Source organism: Carlito syrichta, unplaced genomic scaffold (genome assembly GCF_000164805.1).
Source record: "Carlito syrichta isolate Samal-C Ts95f unplaced genomic scaffold, Tarsius_syrichta-2.0.1 Scaffold302318, whole genome shotgun sequence".
NCBI lineage: Eukaryota > Metazoa > Chordata > Mammalia > Primates > Tarsiidae > Carlito > Carlito syrichta.
Window position 1 is genome coordinate 29,820 of NW_007246414.1, and position 25,381 is coordinate 55,200.

Sequence of the window (25,381 nt, forward strand, 5' to 3'; positions counted from 1 at the left end):
AGCCCAGCAAGTCGAGGCTGCAGTGACTGGGAGCGGCCACTGCACTCCAGTCTGGGCGACGGAGTGAGACTCCAACTCAAAAAAATAAAATAAAAAGAAGAAGTTTATATGTGGCGTGGGGAGGCTGAGGTAGACACAGCACCATGCTTACATATTATGCAACAGTCTTCTCAGTTAGATTCCAAGAATTGAGAAAACAACGCTGACAAAGATCATTCACACAAAGTATCAAATGATTTTACAGGATGCTTTGTTTCAGGAAGAAAACAAAAACAAAAACAAAACCCTTCATGAAGGGCATGATAAGGCCACGGCAGCACAACGGCATTCATTAGAGTTACCTGAAAGTACTGTCGTAAAGAAGTCCAGAAGGAAGCAAAAGGTTTATACAGCATTCTGGCTTAAAGTACTTTTACAATGACACTGCTGTAGGAGAACTCAGCTGTTTACAACCAGAAAAAAAGAGGCAATAAACAAAACTTCCATGCCAAATCACATTCGCTCTTAAAGGTGGCCACATATAAAACGTGTAAGTTCAGGCAGTTATTTTGAAAAATTTACCCTCTGCTTTTTTTTTTTAAACCCTACAATTTCTGATGCCAGTAGATGGCACTAGCGGTATACAGTAACAAGCAAATTTCACACATCTTCCTCCTGCTTAAAAAGAGATGTACTCTTTTATAGAAACATTTCAACAGCCAAAGAAATTGCACTTAAAAATCTGTAAAATGAAAAACACAATAGTAAACTAAAACACCCTTCGGAAGGGATTCCTATAGAGCCAGTCTGTGCAGCCGAAGGCCACAGAGCAGAAAACTCCTTTGGCACTGGCCCGTCGACTGCTTTAATCCAACTCTCCTCAATATCCGTCTCTCTCGTGACTGACACATCGCATTCTTTGCCAGCAAAAGCAGCACCTATCAGAAGGGATCTGAGCCTTTGTCCCCAGTGTCATGAAAATCAGGGGACACAGTAAAACAGAAATTAGAGTCAGACACAATACAACTCTAGAAACCCACTTTAAAAAAGCACAAATAAAGTTAAGGAGTCGCAACTGGGTGACAGAAGAAACCTCAAGAAAGAAAAATAGATCGAGGAGCCATTTGAAAAGAAGGAATTAGACAGTAGACTGAAGTACAAGGGAGGAGTTCTGGATACCTGTGAATAGCTGCGAAAAGATCTTCGGTGGTCCTGGGTCTACTGGGGGTCATCACCTCATCACTCCCGTCCTCCTTGAGGGGGTCACAGGCCTCTGAGGAAGAACCGGCTGTGCTGGTCTCCGGCCCCTGAGCTGCAGAAACAAGCAAACAGGCACACGAGATGCACCAGTGACTAGAGTTTCGGTCCTCAGCCAAGCTGCTAAATGCACTGCTTCCCTGCCATTCACGAGAAGGTAAGGACCATGGGGAGATGCCATGGGGTCTGTAGTTTGATGGTTCACAGCAATGAGGGAAATGACACTAGCCAGAGTGCCTGAGTGCAGTCCTCTCTGTCAAAGTATAGAACGCCCACTGAATCTCTCTTCAAAAGGAAGATTACTCATTGCTATTTAATACCCAGCCTACTGTGGACGATACCCATCCCTCTATTTTCTGCCATTCTCTAGATCTAGATTTTTTTAAAAAATCATAAAATGCAAAGTTGGTCACGTAACCTGTGCAGTAGCACAGGAAGCCCACCTGCTGGTCTTAACACCAGTCTCCTCTGATCTACCTGGGCTCCTTCCACGTGTGAGCGTGCAACAGCAATGGGGCTCAGCTGTGTATGGTGAGCGGGGCAAGGGAGAGAGAAGCCAGACTCACCCCCTCCGTCCTGTTGAGACCGGCAGCGCTCCGGGGCGCCCCCACCATCCGCACTGTCCTCGGCTGCCTCTTCCTGCTTGGGGGCTGGCGAGGCATTGGGCTGCACCATGGGGACATTGGCTTCCACTCTGCCGGGGGACACTGATGCTGTGGCTCCTCCCTCAAGAATCGAGTTGCCAGGGTACGAGGCATGAGAACCAGCCCAGGCTGCAGGACTCTCCTGCGTCTCTCTGCTGTGCACAGAGCCCTCCTCTCCCTTCGAGGGGCTGGGCGCGGCTCGGGGGGTTTCGCTCACGTTCTCTGAAGTCTCTGCTGTGAAATCCCTCTGTGGAGGTGGCACCACCAGGAACAGTTTGGGCTTCTTGGAAATGGGAGGCGGCTTCCTGCTGGGTGAAGAGTCTGAGAGGGGGGCGGTCCTGGGGCCAGGCCGAGCCTCGGCCTCCCTGGAGCTCGGCCCCAGGCCCGGAGCTCCAGGGCTGTGGCTCGGAGGGCTGCCACGCTCGGCTGCACTGCCATGGTCACCCTGAATCGAGCTCTTGGCAGGCGTCGGAAGCAAGCCTGTCAGGGAGGCAGGCTGGCTTTCACTCTCCATTTCATTTGTGCTATTTCGGGATTTCAGGAAAGCAGATGGCTTTAAGTGGTACTGTGGAGCAACTGGGGTTCGTTTTTCCTGAGCTGTTCGTTCAGACAGCAGTGCTGCCTCGGCGCCTGAGTTCTTTCTCACGGGCCTCAACTGCACCATCTGCAACGCTTCTGAGGTTATCAGGGGCATGGGGGGTCTGCTGGTCTCCTCCTTGGTAGAAGGTGGCCTAGAGGCCTCCCGAGAGGATTCTGGCTGGTCAGGCCTTGTGAAGGAAGGCCTGGTGTCTTTCAGGAACTTGGCATCAAGAGGTGGGGCAGGGGGGGTCTCTGAAGTGGGTAAGACAGGCGGAGGCGACGGCCAGGACGCAGACGGATCTGGAAGACGGGGCCCCATCGCAGTGGCAGGAAGAGGACAGCACGGTTCAGCGGGCGAGCAGAAGGGAGCTAGAGCTTCCGGTGGCGGAGGGGGGAAGACGGGAGAGGGAGGCAGAGGAGAGACCTCGGAGCAGTCTGCTACAGGAGGAGGAGGAGGAAGGCAGGCAGACCTGTCTGCCAGACAGGGAGATGGAAGAGGAGGAGGAGGAGGAGCCAGGGGGGAGGCCAAGGTTGAATCCGGCTTCTTCATGGTGCCACTTCCTTCAGTAGAAGTATTAGAGGAAAGAGAAGTGGACGATGAGGAAATGGACACTGAAGATATCAGAGAGGACTTCCTTTCTGGTACCTTGGGCTTGGGCTTGGGCTTCCCCTTCCCATTTGCTGGTGACATTGATTTTAAAAACACAGGCACGGGGGTGAGTGCAGTGGGTGTGTTAGACTGGCTGGAATACCCACTGGATGGAGAAGTGACTCTGTGTGACTTCTCCGGTGATGTGATCTTTGGTTTGATGGAACCACTGGGCACTTGGGGCACTGTGGCCTTGGACCCTTCTTGGACGTGGCGGACTGGCCCGTTGCCAGGAGGTGCCCCGTTGCTGGTTGGACAGCCACCTCCTGGGTTCCCCGGGTCTTCCTGAATGCCTGTGTAGTCGATGTAGTAACCCCAAGGGTCCGTGTACTCCGACTTGACACTGCTCGTGTCGCTCTGCGACGGAGTGACCCCACACAGGGAATAGACGTTGGGGGTGGTGGCAGAGGTCATGCTGCTGCCGGCACTGACTGTGCTCTGGCTGCGGGATCGGGGCAGCCAGGGCTCCTCCAAGTCACTGCAGGGGCTCTGGGAGGGCGAGCTGCCACCCTTGCCCGGGAGGCTCAGCTGCAGCGAGTGCTGGAGAGTGGCGATCAGGCTCTCATTGAGCACCTGCCCGTTGGACTGGCCGCTCTTCTTGGGAACCCTGCGCAGGGAGTCTGTCCGGGAGGGGGGCAGGGGGGGCTTCTTTGCTTTCTTCAAAGAGATGTTTCTCGAAAGGGATTTATCCTGGTAATGCGACCTGTCCCCTTGGCTTTTCTGAGCTCTTCCATCAAAAACATTAACCACGCTGTGCCTGGGGTTCCCAAAGCCATCACTGCTATTACACAGATTCCCAGACCCACGCCCAGCGTCGGTGAGTGCAGACGTGCAGCAGCCATTGTGGTCCTCAGAATACAGCGACCCTGCATCCTCTTTGTTGGACGTCTGATCCAAACTGCAGCTGCTCATGTTACTTGCGGGGGTGGAATAGCCAGGTGTTGCCGGATGTGGCTTCAGCAGGGATGCCTGGCCGTTACCTGAGGCTTTGTATTCCCAGGGCTCTGGACCGCCCTGCCCTCCACCCCCGGAATAACTAGACTCACTCTTGCCATCCACATCCTGGGGGTGGGCTGGGAAGGCCAGGTTGTTTCTACAATTATATGGCACGGCTTGGGACCCATTCTCCCTATTTGCTGGGGCGTTGAGAGAGACCTCTGAATCACAGAGGGACAGCAGTGTGGTTGCACTGGGAGAATGGGTGTCTAGGGCCTGGGAGAGAATGGTGGAGTGCCCCTCGTGCCAGTGACGCCTGGGAGATGGATGATCATCTCTCACAGCATGTCTAGAGGGGAGGTGGTCTCTGGATTTTGTCTTTGCATATGATGAGCTGGTAATTTTACTTTCCAGCTGCCCTGAACTCTGAGCCGTGTGAATAACGATAACCTCTGAAGAGGAAGACAGTGTCGCATTGGGGATGATGCTGGTGGAGTACGCCGCATGAGGAGAAACCACACATGCGGGGCTCATGACGTTTTCACTCTCAAAGTGCCTCAGCTCCTGGGATTTGGGCCTCAACAGTGTTCCTGTCCTTGAGGCACCCCCTAAACGTCCTAAGTTTTCATTTACTTGTGGGTTCTCCCTCTGGTGAGGGAAAGTGCCATCCATATCTCCTGCAGGCCCCAGGGCACTCAGCCTAGGCTCGAGGGACTGAATGTTCGCCCTCACTCCTGAACGTGGAAGACTGTGGAAACCAGCTTCGTGGTTAAGGCGAGAAGGGAACACCACACCCGCAGAATCGCTCAGCACAGACATGTTGCCTGAGGAGCCCGAGAAATGGCCCATCTGGGCAGCAATGCCCTGCCCCTTCTGTGCCCTGATTCTTCTCATCGAAGGTGGCACGACTTTCACATCCTCCGTCTGACAGCTGGAGTCCCTGGTTTCTGAGCGCTGCCCAGCAGACCGATAGCTATCGAGCCTTCCTAGTGTAGAGTAGTGGTCTGGGGTGTACATGGAGTGACCACCAATGCCATCTTGGCCTGCACCTGAGGCTGGAGATAAAGGAGAAAGAGGCTTGTTAACCTGAAAATAAAAATCTGCAGTTCGTCACCTGTACCCTCAGCCCCTTTGACTGACTGTTGTAATTTAAAACAAAACAAAAAAACACAAAATGATTCTATTTGATTTAGTTTCTTTTCTCCTATGGATACCTAAATATGTTTCAATAGTTACAGCTCTAAAATAAAATTCCTTATAATGTCATGTGCTTCTCTTCATTTGTACTTCAGGTCTTCCTAGGCTTGAGTGCTGCATATGGAATTCTCAGGTAACCCCGTGGAGGCTACTGAGTACTCTGTAGAGGATTTATTTTTATTTTTGTATTTTTATTTTTATTTTTTTTTGAGTTGGAGTCTCACTCTGTCGCCCAGACTGGAGTGCAGTGGCCGCTCCCGGCCACCACAGCCTCGACCTGCTGGGCTCCGGCGATCCTTCCGCCTCAGCCTTCCAAGTAGCCGGAATTACAGGCATGCTCTACCACGCCCGGCTGATTTTTTGATTTATTGTAGAGATGAGGTCTCGCTGCCCAGGCGGGTCTCGAACCCGCGGGCTCAGGCAATCCACTCACCTCAGCCTCCCAAAGGCGCGGGATTACAGGCTGAGCCACCGAGCCCGGCTAGAGGATTTACTTTTAAATGGCCACTTTTTAGTAAAGACTTCAAGGTAGCCTTTTCCTACCAGGGACTGTGCAGAGCATCTATCAAGCAGTGATGCATCCTTCCCAAAGGCAGGTAAACTTAGGCATTGAACAATAGGGTCACAGAGATACCATTTATGAGGGATACTGGTATCAAACAGTGTTAATTACGTTAATTCCTTTTGTCAGAAGGAAATTTGAAGAAAAAGAAAATTGATTTACAGGCCCATCTGTGTTCCAAACATTTCATTATCCATCTTAAGCCATTATCTGTCTGTTGGTGACATTCAAAATTCAACAGCAATCTGTTGTGTTCTGGTGGGGGGAAACCAGCAGGAACTGATCCAGTTAACATTTCCTCAAATGACAGTGATTCATTTGCTGCAGTTTTACAACCAAACAGAAGAGTACGTTAAAGAAAGAAAGAAATACAATGAAGGGCAAGCAGAGGGAAGTGGATGAGGAAAAACCTTAAAAGCAGATAAACAAATTTCAAGCTATCCAGGAAAGAACAGAGCTTGGGGGGGGGGAGAAATCACAAAGCCAAGAACTTACTCCAAGGGTACTGAGGGGGGAAAAAAAGTCAATCCCTAGAACAAAGTAAATCTATAAAAATAGTAGTAAGATCACAATTCTCTCCATGTTGTCTTCATCCAATAAGAACCTGAAAGTATCTTATGCACGGGCTTGCTCAGCAATGTGAGTCCAGCATACCCATCAGTATCAGTGGACACCTGGACTTGACCTTGGTACTGATGGGATTCCTCAGATTTTGCTCTACTCCCATATAATTTAACCACTGCACAGACTAGATGTATAAAGCCTTTTGCTCATCCAAATAGCAAAGGGCATTACTGAAATGGCAGCAATGTGCTTTATCAACCTCAAGGGAGATGGCACCCTGCAAGGGTGGCTCTCAGCATAAAGTCCTTTATGTGATGATGGAGAGTCATTTTTTATCTTTAGCAAAGAGATCTATTTCTTTACTCTCTGCCAAGTACCTACTCACTGAAGACAGACACAGACGCGTGCGCGCACACACACAGGGCTGTCTCTCAGAAAAAGGAGACATTGTCTACAGCCATACCACCCTGAACGTGCCCGATCTTGTCAGAAAAAGGAGACGTGGGCAAAAGGGCAGGAACAGGAGAAAAATTCACTTTGAGGAAAGAAAAACAAAAGATGTGAGTTTTTGTTATTTGGTAACTTAGAAGATGAGAGTTTGATTTGTATTTTTGTGTCAGTATATATGTGTTCAATTTCAAACATTCAAAATACCTCATTCCATCTAATACTGAGTTTTAATATTTTTCTTTCAAAATTGTAGTAGTTTTTGCTTAGGGTTAGTGGTAGATTTTTAACTGTCTTTACGTGTCATAAAACAAAATCCTGATACTTTTGGATAACAGTTTTAAATGAGACCATTCTAGGCTTCTGAAAATAGAAGTGTAACTATCTCTTCACCATTTACAGCTAAGTATAACTTTCTTATTAAAATAGCAATGTTTCTAAAAACATTAAAAACATGAGAAACAACTGCTATATAATTTGTCATAAAGACCAGCAAAATTCGATTCCTAAAACAGACCCTCCAATATTTTCACAGTACAAAAACTTTCAAATATTACAGGAATCAGATGAATGCTATAGGCATACCTTGTTTCATTGTACTCTGTTTTATAGTGCTTTGTAGATAATTGTGTGTCTTTGTTTTTGTTTTTTTACAAAATGAAGGTTTGTGCCAATCCTGCATCAAGCAAGTCTATTGGCACCATTTTTTCAACAGCATGTGTCTCTGTGTCACATTTTGGTAATTCTTGCAATATTTCAAACTTTTTCATTATTATGTCTGTTATGGTGATCTGTGATCAGTGATCTTTGGTGTTACTATTGCAATTGTTTTGAGTTGCCACCCATCCCACAGAAGACAGTGAACTTCATCAATAAATGTGTGTTCTGACTGTCCCACCAGCCATTTCCCTGTCTTTCTCCCTCTCCTTGGGCCTCTCTATTCTCTGAGACACAGCAATACTGAAATTAGGACAATTAATAACCCTACACCAGCCTCTAAGTGTTCAAGTGAAAGGAAGAGTCACATGTCAAAAGCTGGAAATGATTAAGGCATGTCGAGAGCCAAGATAGGCCAGGAGCAAGGTCTCTTGAACCAAACCGTTAGTCAAGTTGTGCATGCAGAGGTAAAGTTCTTGAAAGAAATGGAAAGTGCTACTCCAGTGAACACATCAATGATAAAAAAGCAAAACAGCCTTATTGCTCATACAGAGGAAGTTTGACTGTTCTAGATAGAGGATTAAACAAACTGCAACATTTCCTTAAGCCAAAACCTAATCCAAAGCAAGGCCCTAACTCTCTTCAATTCTCTAAAAGCTGAGAGAAGTGAGGAAGTAGAAGAAAAGTTGGAAGCTAGCAGAGGCTGGCTCATGAGGTTTAAGGAAAGAAGTCATCTCCGTTACGTAAAAGTACAAGGTGAAGCAGCAAGCACTAAGGTAGCAGCTGCAGCAAGTTATCTAAGACCTAGTTAAGATCATTAAAAGAAGGTGGCTACACTAAACAACAGATTTTCAATGGAAACGAAATGCCGTTTATTGGAAGAAGATATCATCTAGTACTTTCATAGGTAGAGAGATGAGATCAATACCTGACTTAAAAGCTTCAATGGTCAGGCTGACTAACTCTTCAGGGGCTAATGCAGCAGGTGACTTTAAATTGAAGTCAGTGCTCATTTACCATTCTAAAGACTCCAAGATCCTTAAGAATTATGCTAAATAGGCTCTGCCTGTGCTCTACAAGTGGAATACAATACATAAACAGATGTGACAGCACATCTGTTTATAGCATGGCCTACTGAATATTTTTAAGCCCACTATTGAGACCTACTGCTCAGGAAAAAAGACTTATTTCACTTACAATGCACTTAGTTACCCAAGAACCCTGAGGGAGATACACCAAGAGAGGAATGTTATTTTCATGCCTGCTAACACAACATCCATTTTGCAGCCTATGGATAAAGGAGTAATTTTGACTTTCAAGTCTTATTTGAGAAATATACTTCCGAAGGCCATAGCTGCCATAGATAGTGATTCCACTGATAAATCTGGGCAAAATAAATTTAAAACCTTCTGGAAAGAATTCACTACTCTAAAACATTAAGAACTTGTGTGATACATGGTTGATATTAAAAATATCAACATTAATAGGAAAAATCCTATTTAGAAGAAGTTCATTCCAACTCTTATGGGTAATTTTAAGGGGTTTAAGACTTCAGTGGAGAAAGTAACTTCAGATGTGGCAGAAATAGCAAGAGAAATAGAATTAGTAGTGGAGCCTGAATAGGTGACTGAATTGCTATAATCTCATGATAAAACTTGAACAGATAAGGAGCTGTTTCTTATGAATGAGAAAATAAAACAGTTTTTTGATATGAAATATACTTCTGGTGAAGCTGCTGAGAACATTGTTGAAATTACAACAAATAATTTAGAATATTACATAAACTTAGTTGATAAAGCAGTGGCAAAGTTTGAGAGGATTGATTCCAGCTATGAAAGAAGTCCTACTATGGGTAAAATGCTACCAAATAGTATCATATGCTACAGAAAAGTCTTTCATGAAAGATACCCATTATCTGGCCAACATTATTGTTGTCTTATTCTAACAAATTGCCACAGCCACCCAACCTTCAACAACCACCACCCTGCTCAATCACCAGCCATCAGTATCAAGGCAAGACCCTCCTCCAGCAAAGAGATTTCAACTCTCTGAAGGCTCAGATGATCATCAACATTTTTAAGCCATAAAATATTTTAATATTAAAGAATGTATTTTTTTAGATAAAGTTCTCCTGCACACTTAACAGATCACACTATAGTATAAACATAACTTTTATATACACTGGGAAACCAAAACTTCATGTGACTTGTATTGTGATATTCACTTCATTGCAGTGGTCTGGGACCAAATCTGCAATATCTCCAAGATATGCCTGGACTGATTTAAAGAACAAATAACAACTGAAAAAGAGAACTACAAACAAATATAGACCACTTAGGGGCTCTTCAAAATCTTAATAGGATTTATCTGATTTTAAAATATTGTGTATATTTTTTACTTATTAATAATATATTTTCAATTTCTTAAAAAATGTAACTAAGGATGATAAGAATCTACAAGTTAGTTTATTGAAGGTTTAGTATATGACATTTAAAAAAGTTTTGTCAGGTAGATAGTTTCTTAATAAACCTATCAAAAATTATTCATAGAGGATTCCTTTAAATGAGGCTCTTTCTACTTAGGGAATACATATGGGGATAAGTTCAGTAGCCAAATATAATTATCTATCAGCAAAATAATCCTATCTGATTCTAAAAGATGAAATCTCACAATACATATGACACTCATATAGGTTTTTGTGTAGTTTTAAGAACAAAAAAGGCCGAGCATGATGACTCACACCTGTAATCCCAGCACTTTGGGAGGCTGAGGCAGAAGAATGACTTGAGCCCAGGAGTTTGAGATCAGTTTGGGCAACATGGAGAGACCTCATCTCTACAAACGAAATCAGAAAATTAGCCCGGTGTGGTGGCATGCACCATTAGTCCCAGCTACTGGGGAAGCTGAGGTGGGAGGACTCCTTGAGCCCAGGAAGTTGAGACTGCAGCGAGCTGTAATTGTGTCACCGTACTCCAGCCTGGGCAACAGAGTGAAAACCCTGAGTCTCAAAAAAAAAAAAGAAAAAAAATTTTTGATATGTCCAATTCATTTAAATAGAAGGCAACAAACTGTAAGTTATCAGATAAGCTTTGAAAATAAGCATTAAATATTATACCTTGATTTTAAAGCACAATATATTGGCTAGTCTAAAAGTCCGCTATTTATGGATTTTGAAGTAAAAACTGCATATAATTAGGCATAATATAACTTTCTAATTCATGGAAACATGGCATGGTTAGTTTCAAATTCAAAGCAACTTGGGCAGTGTCTACAGGACAGGGTGTGTCTTTCCTAGCGAATGCCTTTCCTTCAGATCATCATTTTCTTTTTGTCTAATCTGTTTGACTCTGGCATACTTTCCCCTTATACTGTATATCTAGTAGAAGATGAATTTTAAATATAGTATCTACTTTTGATAATCATTTGTTAGGCAATACCAGACTTCCAAACCAGAGGCCTTAGAAGTGCAAAATATTGGGAGAAAAGGCAACATCAACCAGAAGTCTTAATAATAAATATATTACTAAGTCTTAATAATATGTTATCAAGTTTTAATAATAAATATATTAACCCTTAATAATATATTATTGTAATTTAAATATATATTATACACTATCAAATAAATATATGATCCAATTTTTTTGCTAAATAAAACTATATTAAAATGTTATTCCTTCATACTGTCCGCCAATCCTCCAACCAGCCTAAATATAAACCTAGCATTCTTGTCTAATTGTTTTTTTTTTTTTTAACTAGCTCTGAGACACAGTTGTCTCAGTTGACCTCCAGCTCTAATCCAGGTCATGTCACTGACTGCAGTGAAATTGGCTGCCTCTTGTCTGGCAACAGCCACATCACAGATGATGTGAGGAAAGCTATTTTCTTCCCTCCAGCATTAGTGGTAGTTCCATGTCACATGTAAAAAGTAAACGAATGGGGGTTCCAGGGACTCAATCACTGATTTTTACAATATTAAAGTTGCTGGGTGTGATGGCTCATGTCTGTAAACCCAGCACACTGGGAGGTGGAGGCGAGAAGATTGCCTGAGTCCAGGGGTTCGAGAACAGCCTGGTCAGCTTGGCAAGATCTCATCTTTACAATAAATCAAAAAATTAGCCAGGCAAGGAGATATGCGCCTGTGGTTCCAGCTACTTGGAAGACTGAGGTGGAAGGATCACCTGGGCCCAGCAGGTTGAGGATGTGGTGGCCGTGAGTGTGCCACTGCACTCCAATCTGGGCAACAGAGTGAGACTCCAACTCAAAAAAAAAAAAATTAAAGTTACAGAAGGCATGATTTACCTAACTGGCCAGATCATTCCCATATGATCAAAGAAACTGCTGAGTTTGTATAGCACCACAGTGATTGGTTCAGTAATAAAAGTGATGAAAATTCATGCCTCTGTCATTAGAGAGAGAGAGAGAGAGAGAGAGAGAGAGAGAGAGAGAGAATTCATATTGACTACTTACATGCATGTGTATCTTTATCTGAGCAAAAGTATCCTTACACTCTTTGCACAAGGTCAACCAACCTATTTTGGTTGGAAAGCCATTTATTAATAAAATGCAGCTTACTTCAAAATATCAACTTCTAATCTTACAGAGGACCGAATTGCCTGCCTTTTAAGTCACTCCTTTAAGGCACATCTAAAAAGACCAATCAAAGCAAAAAGGCTACCAGAGTACTATAAGAAATTGGCCCAGTGAATATCTACAGAACATGTAAGTACAGATAAGTTTCTTAAATCAGTTAGCTGCCATCTCAAGAACTGTTTAAAAACAAGTCTCAAAGAATAATATATAGAAAAGTTGAGAAGATAGGGCGAAAATACACATGTCCTTACGTAGTAAGTTGAGAGACAGTGCCTGAAGGCCTCAGGTGGCTACAGGAGAACTGGCCCACTAAAAGCAACCGCATGCAGGTCATAAGCCAAAGACAGACTTCACAACTCCGATGGGAGCAGCTGCACTCCTGTCTCTGGTTCTAATAAAGCCTTCTGTTATGGAGTAAGATGAGCACCTGTATACTATCTGGGTCACTGGAGCTACCTGGAGGAGCGGCAGAGCATCATCTTCCTGTCGGACTGTGCTACTGTCTAGAGGGCAGAGCCAGCATATATACTGCAGAATTGGATGACAGTAAAGCAGAAAACACCAGGGAAAAAAGAGTGAATCTGTTCTCGCTAATATAAGGCATTTAAACAGGGATGTTAGAGGGAACAAAAATACATAAGCACAATGTCAGTAGCAGCCAGAAGCTGAAATGCAACCTCAAGGTGCTGTGATAGATACATCACTATTGCTAGGACAAACTCATTTTGGCTAAAAGACTAATTGACAATTTCAGAAATAATGACTCTGAGTTTCTTTCTTTTTTTTTTAAAGCAGGATTTATTGAGAGGATAGAAAAGCTCCCACAGTGGGAGGGGACCCGAAGGGGTTGCCACACTCTAGGTTTCTAGAGTGTAACCTCCCACAGTAAATAAAAACGTCATGTGAAAGCAACTTTTAGAAAATAAGTTACATGAATTGGCTGAAGGGGAAGGAGCAAATGTCAAGAGAGGTAGGATTAAGTTCCCTATAATAATAACCACGGTAGCTATTACATTGTAGTATTACCAGATATTAAGTGCCTTCAATGTATAAGTTCATTTAGTCCTCAGACACCTCTCTGAGGTAGGTTCTATTAACCTCACCAGCCCCATTTGACTCAGAGAGGTAAAGCAATGAGATCACCCAGGGAGTGAGTAGCAGAGCTAGGGTGCAACCCCAAGCCGTCTGGTGCTAAAGTCCTACTGCTGACCCAGGAGCTATGCCATGCTGGCTCTGCAGACATTCCTGCTGGACCCCATTAAAAAACAGGGAGAGCCAGGGGTGGTGGCTCACACCTATGATCCCAACGCTTTGGGCACTGGAGGTGAGAGGATTGCCTGCACCCAGGGGTTCAAGACCAGCATGGACAACATGGCGACACCTTGTCTCTACAATAAATAAAAAAATTAGCTTGGTGTGGTGGCGCATGCCTGTAGTTCCAGTTACTTAGAAGGCTAAGATGGAAGGATCACCTGAGCCCAACAGGTCAAGGCTGCAGTAGCTGTGAGCGTGCAACTGTGCTCTAGCCTAGGAGACAGAATCAGACTCCAACTCAAAAAAACAAAACAAAACAGGGAGAGGAGATTAACATAGAAAGGTGAAAACAAAAATATTATTCAAGGTATACGTAAGGATAAGCAGAAAAATAGATAAGTGAATAATGAACTAAATAATACTCTCTACCAGCCAAAATTTTGTTTTCTGCTTTTATCACAGTGTGTAAACTACTGAATAAAGAACATATGAAACTGTTTCACTGAAAGTAATGAAGGCATTATCCAAAATAAATGACTATTTTCTATCATACTGACATTTACATTCCCAGACTGCTGTTTTTCATGACAAAATGCTACCAGTATTGTCAATATAACTAGTGAAGTTCATTTTCACAACCCGAAGTCCTAGAATAAGTTTTCAGTTTCATGAAAACCCAAGTTCTAGATGAAAAATAAATTTGATCATGAAGAAAACCAAAGTTCAAGGTACACAGAGATGATGATGTAACTACCAACTTCCATCAGCCCAGTCAATAGTTTTCATATGAGCTCTTTCCCCTGTACCGTCTTTCCCAAATTCAGTAAACTGTCTCTGCGTGGAGTATTAAGATTTGCACCAAATGCCTCATTCAGGAAAGAAGCTGGCCCTCTGAGGCCCCCCACGGCTATCAGAATGTATTGACTGTGAGCACCATGAATGAGGTTAGCGTAGTAATGCCAAGCAGCAATGAGGGGCAGTAGAATACAGTTCTGATGAGCCATACCTAGCTCCTTCTGTATGTTGTCAGGGATTCCTGTAATAGTCTTTCTCCTTTTGACTTTCTTCGGTCGTCTTACCAGAGTGTCTGTGTAAATTAGAGACCGCCGAAGGCTGGCCTGGCGATCGAAATTCTCCCCTAATGTAGAGTAGTAGAACAAGCAAAGCACTGTTATTTTCAAGCAAGCTGACACCATGCACTTTCTTCCAGAAGCTTGTTGTAAAATGATAAGAAGGTATTAATAATGATGTTAGCCAGTCATATGATGAGGAATGCTGAAGGGCAAAAAAGGAAGGAAAGCACATTATCATCGTAAGGCCATTTTCCAATTTCTACATGTGTGTCCTTCCCAAGGAAGCACCTTCGTCTCTTTCAAACGAGCTGAAGTAGCAAATGTAAATTTGTTAACAACACACTGCAAAGGGTGCTTCTGTGTTGATTTTAAAAATGGATTGTTTTGGAAGGGTTTTTCATATATCCTCTGGTCACCGAAACCACTCTTTACATCAGCATGGATGTGGAGACGACAATGAGTATGTTTTATCCGTCTGGCCACCTTGCGGAGACTGACATCACATCTCATCTTGTATGATAAAACAAGTAACTCAATCAAGATTTCTTAGATGAAGAGCTCTTTCTTCAATCAAGGAGTCTGACAATTTGGATAGACTGTGGTAATTTTTATGGTGTGAAATACAACTACGGTGAGAAAAGGAAAGGCTTAAAATGATAACGTACTTTTACCACAATGAGACCCAGTAGCACGGCTGTTGTTAAAGCTAAACTGCTTCTCTCTGTTTCATAATTATTTCGTAAGGTTGATCTCAATACAGAAATTTCAGGGATTTTGTGATCAAACCCGGAATGCCACATCCACAGGACATTTTTTCCTTCTAGAGTGTAAGCCTGTGTGATTAACACACGTGAGAAACCATAATAATAAAGTGTATAACAGTATCAGCTGTTGATCTGTCTGCTTCCAATTACTTGCCAGTTTAAAGAAAGTTTTACGGCACTGACCTTTTTGAAGGGTTATTCTCCTCAAAAAGTGATTTAAAATATATAGTATATACAAATTACAAACTTTATCATTTTATGCATAAGAAAAGTATAAATCATTCACTCTTTTTTTTTAGTAATATTGACACACATTCAAAGTGGGTATGTTGTGGACAATGCAACTTCTATTTTGGTAGGAAAAAAACTCTGAGCCTTATTTAACCAAAGCAGAGAGTAAACTATCTGAATGATCAAAACACATTTCACCTACTGAGGAATTAACTTAAACAAATTCTTGCAAACTTAAAATTGCTTGCAACTTTGTTGTTAATGGAGAAAAACAGAAAAGACTGACAGAAGACCCTGAAATGCCAGAAGGTGCCAATGTTGTGAAAACTTGGTCACTATGTGCATGGCATAAATGGTGCTTATAAGGGGTAAGTCATGACTGCAATAATAGTTCATTAGTTTCCTGCAGCAGAAGAAAAAACTTCCTTCTATGGCGACGTTAAGAATAGACAAAACGTTAATAGAAAGTTGCATTTAGCCTCCAATTTTGCTTCCAGGACAAAAACAAAAGATAAAACCACCCAAACTCCAAGAACTTAAGAAACGAACTATGTGAAGATAAACATTTATGACGTCCACCATTAAACACCAAATTTTCATCTTGCATCATGACCTAAAAAAACTGTTTCCTCAGTCGGGTCGGTGGCTCAGCCTGTAATCCTGCGCCTTTGGGAGGCTGAGGTGAGTGGATTGCCTGAGACCGCGGGTTCGAGACCCTGGGCAACTTGGTGAGACCGTATCTCTACAATAAATCAAAAATCAGCCGGGCGTGGTAGCGCACACCTGTAATTCTGGCTACTCGGAAGGCTGAGGCGGAAGGATTGCCGGAGCCCAGCAGGTCGAGGCTGCGGTGGCCGGGAGCAGCCACTGCACTACAGTCTGGGCAACAGAGTGAGACTCCAACTGAAACAAATAAACAAGCAAAAAACTGTTTCCTCTACTGGATTATACATTTTTTGAAGGTAGGATCCTTGATTCATGTACTTTAGCAGGCACTCAGCTAGTGCCCAGCACAAAGTAGTCATTCAATAAACGTCTGTTTGAATGTAATCACTCCCTTTCATTGAAGAATGGCATTAGTCAGTCATACCTACTATTTAGAAATAAACTGGGGTAGTTCAAACATCAGTGCAAAGCCAGTCTGTAAAAATTGTTTAAGCATGTTATCTTAAATTTACCTATTATATGTATCTTCCAGGTAAAAGAATTGTTATCTCACATGGCAGATTATGGAACAGATTAATATGTACATTTTAACTTAAATGGTTTTTTCCCTCCTCAACTCTTAGAACATGCCAGGTGCCCACAGGACTATAATTAAAAATATTAAATCAATTTTCAAGCCAGTAGCTCATTGTGCTAATGTTCTACCTCTCTGTCTGGTGGGCTGCACTCCGGATTTGAAATAATACATTTATTGGCATTTTTTTTCCTTCTGAGCCTCGGCAAAAATCAATCTAGAGGTTCAATGCTCATCTTAATTGACAAGCACATGGCAGTTTCCTTATAGGAAGCTTCATTTTTATCCCCAAAGTCTTCTAGAACTTTAAAAATATATAATTAGAGAGCAGGAAATTGTATAACCTATGCCAATTCAACCACCAAAAATAAAAAATTAAAATTTACTGCTTCTTTACACCAGATTAGAAAAACTAATCCTTTAGGAAACATATGTGGGTGCCTGTGAACACACAGGTCTTAAAATGGATCAATAAACAGGTGATTAGTATTATATTTAATTTTGACATTTCTGCAAAATGTTAATCACTCAATTAAAAGTAAATTGCATTTTGACATAACTCATATTGCTCTTTCTTTTTGTCCTTCACCTTTCCTGTGTGGCATTTTAAAGGCCTCCCTTTAAACTCTATTTAATTCATCTCTACTTAGTCATCAAACAAGAGAGAATTAAAGCTCAAAGATATGACACTGTCTTCTGTTGTGACAATGTAATTCATTGCAAACAATTCTTTATTCCTGAGACTCTAGTTCCTCTATTTTATCTATTTTATATCTCCTAATGTCAAGATAATGCATTTCACCCTAATTCCATTAAGAACTGTCATATTTCATACCATAATCTTCTTATCTTGTAATATTATTTCATATGCATTTAATCATATATAATGTAATTACATTTCTGCTGCATTTAATCAATCAAATACTGTCATTCATTTTCTTATAGAAAATATGCACCCATGTGTTGCATTGAGCAATAAACAAAACTTTGTTCTAAAACATAGGTATTTTTAAAGATAATCTTTTAAAAATGTGATCTAGGTAAATAAGAACACATTCAGAAAGATCAACAATGGTATTTGCAAAGAAAATGGATTAAAATGCCCTCTATTTCTTTAAGGTTTAAGTAAAATAAATGTGGGAGAATGTATGTTAAATTAAAATAATTCATACACTTATTTATTACGTGTTCTAACCATCCCACAGTTTTTTAAAAAGTCTTCATTAACTATCAAAATGTTATTAGCCCCTTACAAGCTCACCATTGCCACAAGCTTTCTACAGCTTTCTAAATAGCAGTAGCCTCAGAAGCACAGTAAAATTGCTATGGGTTTTCATTCTAATTGTTTATGAAAGCTCATCCTTCTCGTCACCTGTTTTGTAGGTTCTGTCCCTAGAGGCCCTGCTTTGTGTGGACTGATTATCAATGATGACTGTTTGTCATCTGTCTCCACTGAGCACACAGCTGAACGTTTGAACCTACTAACTCTCAGTACGTCTGCTTTGTACTTTGTACCCAGCCCACACCACTGACCCATGCAGGTTGTGGGCTATGGAGGTGATACAACAGAAACATCGTGAGATATTTTCAAGAGCTCTGCCATGTTCATGAAAGATCATATTTGAGCTTTATGTGCCTTGTTGTTTGTCCCCTCAATTATCACAAAGGATTAAAGCTGGGCTAATACTCCATAAGAACGTGAATTTCAGATTTAGCAATTAATATTTGTATTCCAGCTTAATGTTACATTCTAAACATTTTATATTCAGAAGAAATGGATTTTTGTTTGAAGAATGTGGAACTCAAATTATAGAAATCAAAATGTAATTTTATTACCCTATTAGAATTTTTTTTTTTTTTTTGAGTTGGAGTCTCACTCTGTCACACTCTGTCACACTCTGTCTCACTCTGTGGAGGCTCCCGGCCACCACAGCCTCGACCTGCTGGGCTCGGGCGATCCTTCCGCCTCAGCCTTCTAAGTAGCTGGAACTACAGGCACGTGCTACCATGCCTGGCTAATTTTTGATTTATTGTGGAGATGAGGTCTTGCCAAGTTGCCCAGGTGGGTCTTGAACCCGCGGACTCAGGCAATCCACTCACCTCAGCCTCCCAAAGGCGCGGGATTACAGGCTGAGCCACTGAGCCCGGCTAGGATTTTTAAACTATGTTTTTGGAGTTACCGTTAATTCACTTGCTATTTTTATTTCAAGTAAAGTTTCCCTTTTTCTACTTGAGAAAAAGAGAAGGTAAGGAAAAATCTATCATTTGGAAATATACAATGATTATTTCTTCACTACTATAATATTACTTAGCATAATACTTTGGAAGCGAAATATATATATATATTTTCTTGCCTAGAACTATATTTAGAAAATGTTTCTAAATAATCAAAAGCTTATTAAAAAGAAATTTAATTTTAAAAAGATACTCTTTAGGCGAATAGTTGGACCATGGGTTCTTTGACACCAACCTTTGGTGACACAGTGTTCTCATCTAACAAGCAAGAGATATTTTACATGTACACACATATGCAATTTTAGTATTCCCCTCATTAAACAAAGAGCAGGAAGTCAGACCGCAGCTACCCACCTCTGCTGTATAAATGAAATGCTAAGAGCATATAACAAACAAAAAGCCATAGTCATTCTCCCAAATACAAAGCACATTCTGAACCTGTCTGCCTAGCAAAGCATACCAGTTATGTTAATAGGAACCACATCAGCCTGGACTGTTTGGGCTTGCTGTCGCATCTTTTCTTCCGGGGTTGGCAGTGGAAGTGACCTGGTCCAGTTCGTCTGAGTATTAAGGTCGGAGAAGTCACCTGAGGTTGGCGTTTTAGGTCTCCTGATGGAAATAAATCTTTCTTCTTCTGAAGAGGAGAGGGAACACTGCAGAGAAAAAAGAAGAAGCAGCCATAGTGTAAACAGTTGGCAGAAACATTTAAAAACATATTTCTTATTTAAAAGGTGGCCCCATTTAGGAACAGAAGCAATGGTTTGCTCATCTTCTGGAAGACAACCCCTAACATATACGGTTCACACAGGGCTTAGTCTGTCAACTGTGAGGACTGCAAAAGGTTTTGCTGACCCACAAAACATTTGACGTTCTTCCTGTTTTCCCTCTGTGTACTATGTATGGTCAGAAAGCTTATGGACTTACTTTAACATTAGAAGCGTAGATGAACATCATAGCAGTGGTCATCGGTTTTCATTTTTATTAAAATTTAGCTTTGCATGAAGTAATTTCTAGTCTCAATCATATTTCCTTTAGGTTTTGACTTCAAGGGGCATTTCAAAAATGACAGAGCTATTGTCGTTCAACTATTTGTGCTCTTCTGAAACCATTTATATGGGGAAAAAATCAGTGTGAAATTGTGAAATTATAAGAAGCTGACTAAAGCGCTGCTCTGAGCCCTATTCGGAATTCCATGAAAACATTTCTAGCAGTGTCTGTTTTGATGCAGATTAACATCCTAACTGAAGATCCTTTCTATACCTCTCTTCCCATAACATCTTAAGAAGCGTTAAGCAAGGAAGTTGTGTTGGCAAGCATTTTATGATGGACTTCACCGTGGCTCCGTGGCAGCTGGTTCTGTGACAAGGAAGCTCCGAGAATGCAAAATAAATGCAATGTGAATAGAAGCAACAACAAAAAGGGTAATTGACTTTTGTGGGGAAATGGCAGTTTATAATACACAATTAAATGTATACGAACTGCTCACATCCAAAGCATTAAAACTGAACTACCACTTAGGAAAATAAGGTTTTTAAAAACAATTTTACTGGAGTCAGTGAATCTTCCCAAAGAGAACATATGTACAACCAGCACCCAGATCAATACAGCCCCTCCCTCCCATCCACACTCCCCCAAACAAGGTTAACTGCTATCCAGACTTCTAACACCACCACTTTATTTTGCTTGTATTTGAACTTTCTATACAGAGAATCATACTGTTTGTTCTCTTTTGTGACTTCTTTCATTCCACTTTACATTTGTGAGAATTGGTTTATCTTTATAAAGCATGTTTTAATAACTTTCTGGATTGAATGCAAGTTTCTAAGAGGACACAGGTAAGAAATATACACAAGTACATTGGTTAGAAATTTCAGCCGGCCTCGGTGGCTCAGCCTGTAATCCCACGCCTTTGGGAGGCTGAAGTGAGTGGATTGCCCGAGCCTGCGGGTTCGAGACCCGCCTGGGCAGCGAGACCTCATCTCTACAATAAATCAAAAAAATCAGCCGGGCGTGGTAGCGCATGCCTGTAATTCCAGCTACTTGGAAGGCTGAGGCGGAAGGATCTCCGGAACCCAGCAGGTCGAGGCTGCGGTGGCGGGGAGCGGCCACTGCACTCCAGTCTGGGCGACAGAGTGAGACTCCAACTCAAAAAAAAAGAAATTTCAAACACAAGAATACTGTCATCAATGTTTATTGCTACTGAATTCAGCTTGCTACAAAATATCTGTTCATTCTACAACTACTAGAGTGCTATAAATCTGAAAAAGATTACATAAAAGCCAGTTCAGTGTTTGGGATAGTGTTCTACAATCATAATCCAAAGATAAGAGTCTGTTCCTGAACCTTGATTCGCCTATGCTATAAAATGGAGCCATGCTATCTACCTTCTGCATCCACAGAGGTCCTCTTAGGGCCTAATGAAATAATACATGAGTAAGTGGCTGTGCCTGTTAAATATCATGGACGAAAAGAGCACTCATACAAATATGACCAGAAAAGCAAAATCATGAATTAATGAGTATCCATTTTTTTCTTTTATTCCAAGAAGACTAACAATAATAAAGGCATTGGGGAAATAAAAACATAAAATAAATCATATAATTAAGTATCTCAAAATACATACCTGATGTTCTTAATACGTAAAACATAAAATAATCATCTAGTTTCTTTTCCAGCTAAGGAAAATGTGAAATATGTTTGTAATTAAACCGATAAATATACTCAATTTATAAACTGAGCATACGTCACTGATGTCTTCTAATGATGCTACATTGCACTTGATCCATTCATATTTGATCTGATTCTGGTTAAAACAGTTACAACTCACACAGATTCTTTTTTTGTTTGTTTTTTTTCTTTTGAGTTGGAGTCTCACTCTGTCACCCAGACTGGAGTGCAGTGGCCGCTCCCGGCCACTGCAGCCTCGACCTGCTGGGCTCCGGCGATCCTTCCACCTCAGCCTTCCGAGTAGCCGGAATTACAGGCATGAGCTACCACACCCGGCTGATTTTTTGATTTATTGTAGAGATGAGATCTCGCTGCCCAGGCGGGTCTCGAACCCGCGGACTCAGGCAATCCACTCACCTCAGCCTCCCAAAGGTGCGGGATTACAGGCTGAGCCACCGAGCCCGGCTTCACACAGATTCTTAAAAGACAAAGGGATTTTGAGTCAGCAGTAGCTAAGTCATACTGACATAAATCAATTATTTCCAGCTTTTTTGTAGTTATGACACTTAAGTTTGATTTATGATACATATTCTCTACCTTTAAGGTACAGACACACACACAAGTAAATTAAAATTAATTTATTGAAGAATTGCATGACAGTTTGTATAAAGGTCACATGTGTGAGGTTGAATCCCAATCTAGTAAATTAGAAGATTACTTTACTTTCCTGATATATATACAAAGATATCATAGGTAACCTTGAATTACGGTATCAATTTTGAAGGCAATAACAGAAATCTTAGCCAAAAAGGTTTTTTTTGTTTTTGTTTTTTAATATTATAGAGATATGGGGTACAATTCAGGGTTAGGTATACAAACGTTGATTATGCAGGTACCCTTGTTGATGAAACTACCCCTGGCAGTTTCCCTCAACTGCCAATTCCACCCCCCCACCCCTGATAGTTTCCCACTACTGCCAATCCCTTTCTTATAGTATTAAGATAATTGTTCAAGGTTGGCTTATGAGTGAGAACATATGGTACTCAGTTCTTTGTTTCTGTGACAGATCACTGAGTATGATCCACTCTAAATCCATCGAAGTTGCTGCGAAGAAAAGTAAAGCTTCCAGGCTAATAGAGAAGACCTCTCTGCCTCCTGTAGCAAGGGCTCCCCCTTTAAACATGATGTCCACCAAGGGAGGCGGGTGAGGTGCTGATCCTCCCTCCCTAGGCAACTCAATGGTGCCGTCAGCCCCACTAACCTACTTTTCCTTTAGTTGACTGATAGTGTCAGAATCTATCACTCTCACAATGAAACAGCACTTCCCCGTGGGCTTGGTTGCCATGGGACGATCACTAGGGATGGCTCCAGCATGATAAATGACAAAGAGCATCCACTTTATAAAGCACTCTCTTCTCTGGCAAGAAAATTTCCCAGACAAGCAGGGCACAGGTAAAGTTACATGCAAATAGGACTGCCACCCAGCACCACAATCTACTAAAGAACAATAAAACACCAGGAGGGATGACTTTCAGAATGATACGACCCCATTCCTCCCAGTGTTGATGAATACAGCAGGGAAAAACCTCCTGCATCTTGATGGTGGAGCACATCATGACTAGACCATTTAGATGGATACGGTAACAATTTGGATTCTTACTTTGGTCCTTAACAGATCTTGTTAACCACCCTTTCCTATTCCTCTCAATAGCCTATTCTCAATACAGCAGCCAAAGGCATCCTGTTAAAATGTGAGCAGATTATGTTGCTCCTCTGCTCAAGCCCTTTATAGTCCTTACAATGACCTCCAAGACCCTACACGCTCTAAAACTGGTCCACTGTTTTCTCTCTGATTGCAGTTCCTACTGTTCTGTCCCTTATTTATTTTACTCCAGCCACAACCCCCTCCACGTGCTCTGTATACATTCCATGCACACTCCTGCCTCAGGGCCTTTGCACTTGCTGTTCCCACAACCTAATATGCCCTTGCTTTAGACATCTACACGGGTAGCCCCTTCTTTTGCTTTAGGTGTTTACTCAAGAGTCCCAATTCTTGTTGGGATTACCTCTTCATCCTATTCAATTTCAACTTCTTGCCAATATTTTATATTCCTCTTCCTTGTTTTCTTTTGTCTCTTGTACATATGACTAGTATAGATATATTTTCTCTATTTCTCTTGCCTCTCCCATGAGAATATAAGTTACATGAGGCTTCTAATCAGGACTGCATAAAAAGCTATTTCAGAATTTTATCTTAAAAAGGGTCACCATTTAGTAACTGATAGGTGTATGCCTTGCCCTGGGTTGCAGGCTTTACAGAAATTCTCTCATTCAATCTTCAGTGTTAGCCATAAATAAGGAAATGGAAACTCAGAGGAGTAAAGTTACTTTACTTTTGGAAAGTCCATAAGTAGGCAGCTGGGATTAGAACCCAGACCTGACCTCAAAGTCTTCACTATGAAACAATATAAAATAGCAACTTGGCAATATCTACAATAAATTACTAGGCTTTCTGGCAAAAAAAAATCTTTTATACATGTAAATAAGAACAAAGCCCTTAAAAAAATCAATATAAGCCAGAAGAGTGGTGGAGTAAAATAATAGTACATATCAGCATCCTGGCCCTGTCATTTACTGGTTGTATGTTTTGACCAACTCAGTCTCCCCATGTAGTGAACAGAATGACCCAAGTAGCATTGAAATGCTTCACGTTAATGGAATCCCTTGATATAGTGTGACTTTTTTTTTTTTTTTGCTACTGAGTTTGAAATTGCTTTGCTTTCAAAACCTAAATGCAGTTTTTGGATCTGTCAACTGGTCAACAATGTTCACCAATACCTCATACCCTGGTCCTGGAAGGAATGGAGAATCACTAATGACTCGTAAGAAACCATGATTCCTTGTGTCAAATTGCTTCATTTGAGAGATTAGTGGCAACATCAACAGTTGTCTTAAGGTTTTTAGATGCCCTAGGAACTGCATTTCAGAGACCACTAGGTCTTGCCTAGAAATCAGATAAACTCCCACCAGATGGACAGTGGGGCTTGAAATATGGTCTCTTTCTCATATGGTCTCATATGAAATATGGTCTCTTTCTTAGAGCAGCCAAGTAATCCAAAAGTGGACTTAACTGTGGAACACAGATTAGCCCAGTCTTTTTTGTTTTGTTTTTAAAAACTAGAAAACTGAATTATAACCAGAGCTAAACTTAGCATTCATATAGCATTTATTACATGAAAACAGATGAAGAACAGATGACACTATACAGAGCACTATTTAAAAAGACAGCAACATACATTCCAGTCCTTTTAAGAGAAAATTTAGTCTTTAGTGTTTTTTCTTCCAGAATTAAACCTCTCTGAGTTGACTCTTGGTTTTCAAGATCCTTAATACCTTTATAAGGTGCCAAAACTTCTGCAATCTTTTTTGGCTATCTGCTTCTTCTGCCTCCAGTATACTTAGACATGATCTTGACTCATTTCTCTGGATCAGACACTCAGATCCTGATTTATTTCTGTTCTCTGTGTATTCCTACCCCTCGCCCCCAGGGCCAACAACAACAGAAAAAATGGGGATAGTGGAAAAGTATCCAGACAGAAGCACAGTTCATGGCCCAGCCAGTAACTCCATGACGGTCACAAGGTGATTTCTACATCCAGCTAAGTAACTCTATCCCTTACTAAGGGATCCTTTCCTCAGATAAATGAAAACATAAACATTTAAAATGATATCGTAATTTCTTGTTTTTAATCATCTTTTTAGCATAACAAATTAATATGCAAAGTATACATCATGAATATACAAGAACTCACTTCCAAATCCATGACCTAAAATATTACCAGTAACCTGCATTACC

The 25,381-nt window shown here is 41.6% G+C and overlaps 1 protein-coding gene across 2 annotated transcripts in view; it reads right to left on the minus strand.

Annotated features, from left to right (window-relative positions):
- The window catches only part of NHSL1 (NHS like 1), a 143,562-nt gene that overhangs the window by 4,652 nt on the left and 113,529 nt on the right, over positions 1-25,381 (minus strand). Inside the window, exons 4-7 of one of the 2 annotated variants that reach the window (XM_008056306.2) lie at positions 19,319-19,511; positions 14,322-14,453; positions 1,803-5,099; positions 1,159-1,291 (exon numbers count right to left, since the gene is read on the minus strand). In XM_008056306.2, the coding sequence (XP_008054497.1) occupies positions 1,159-1,291; positions 1,803-5,099; positions 14,322-14,453; positions 19,319-19,511 (3,755 nt within the window). The remainder of the gene's footprint in view (positions 1-1,158; positions 1,292-1,802; positions 5,100-14,321; positions 14,454-19,318; positions 19,512-25,381) is intronic. The other variant, XM_021711486.1, reaches the window with a different exon arrangement.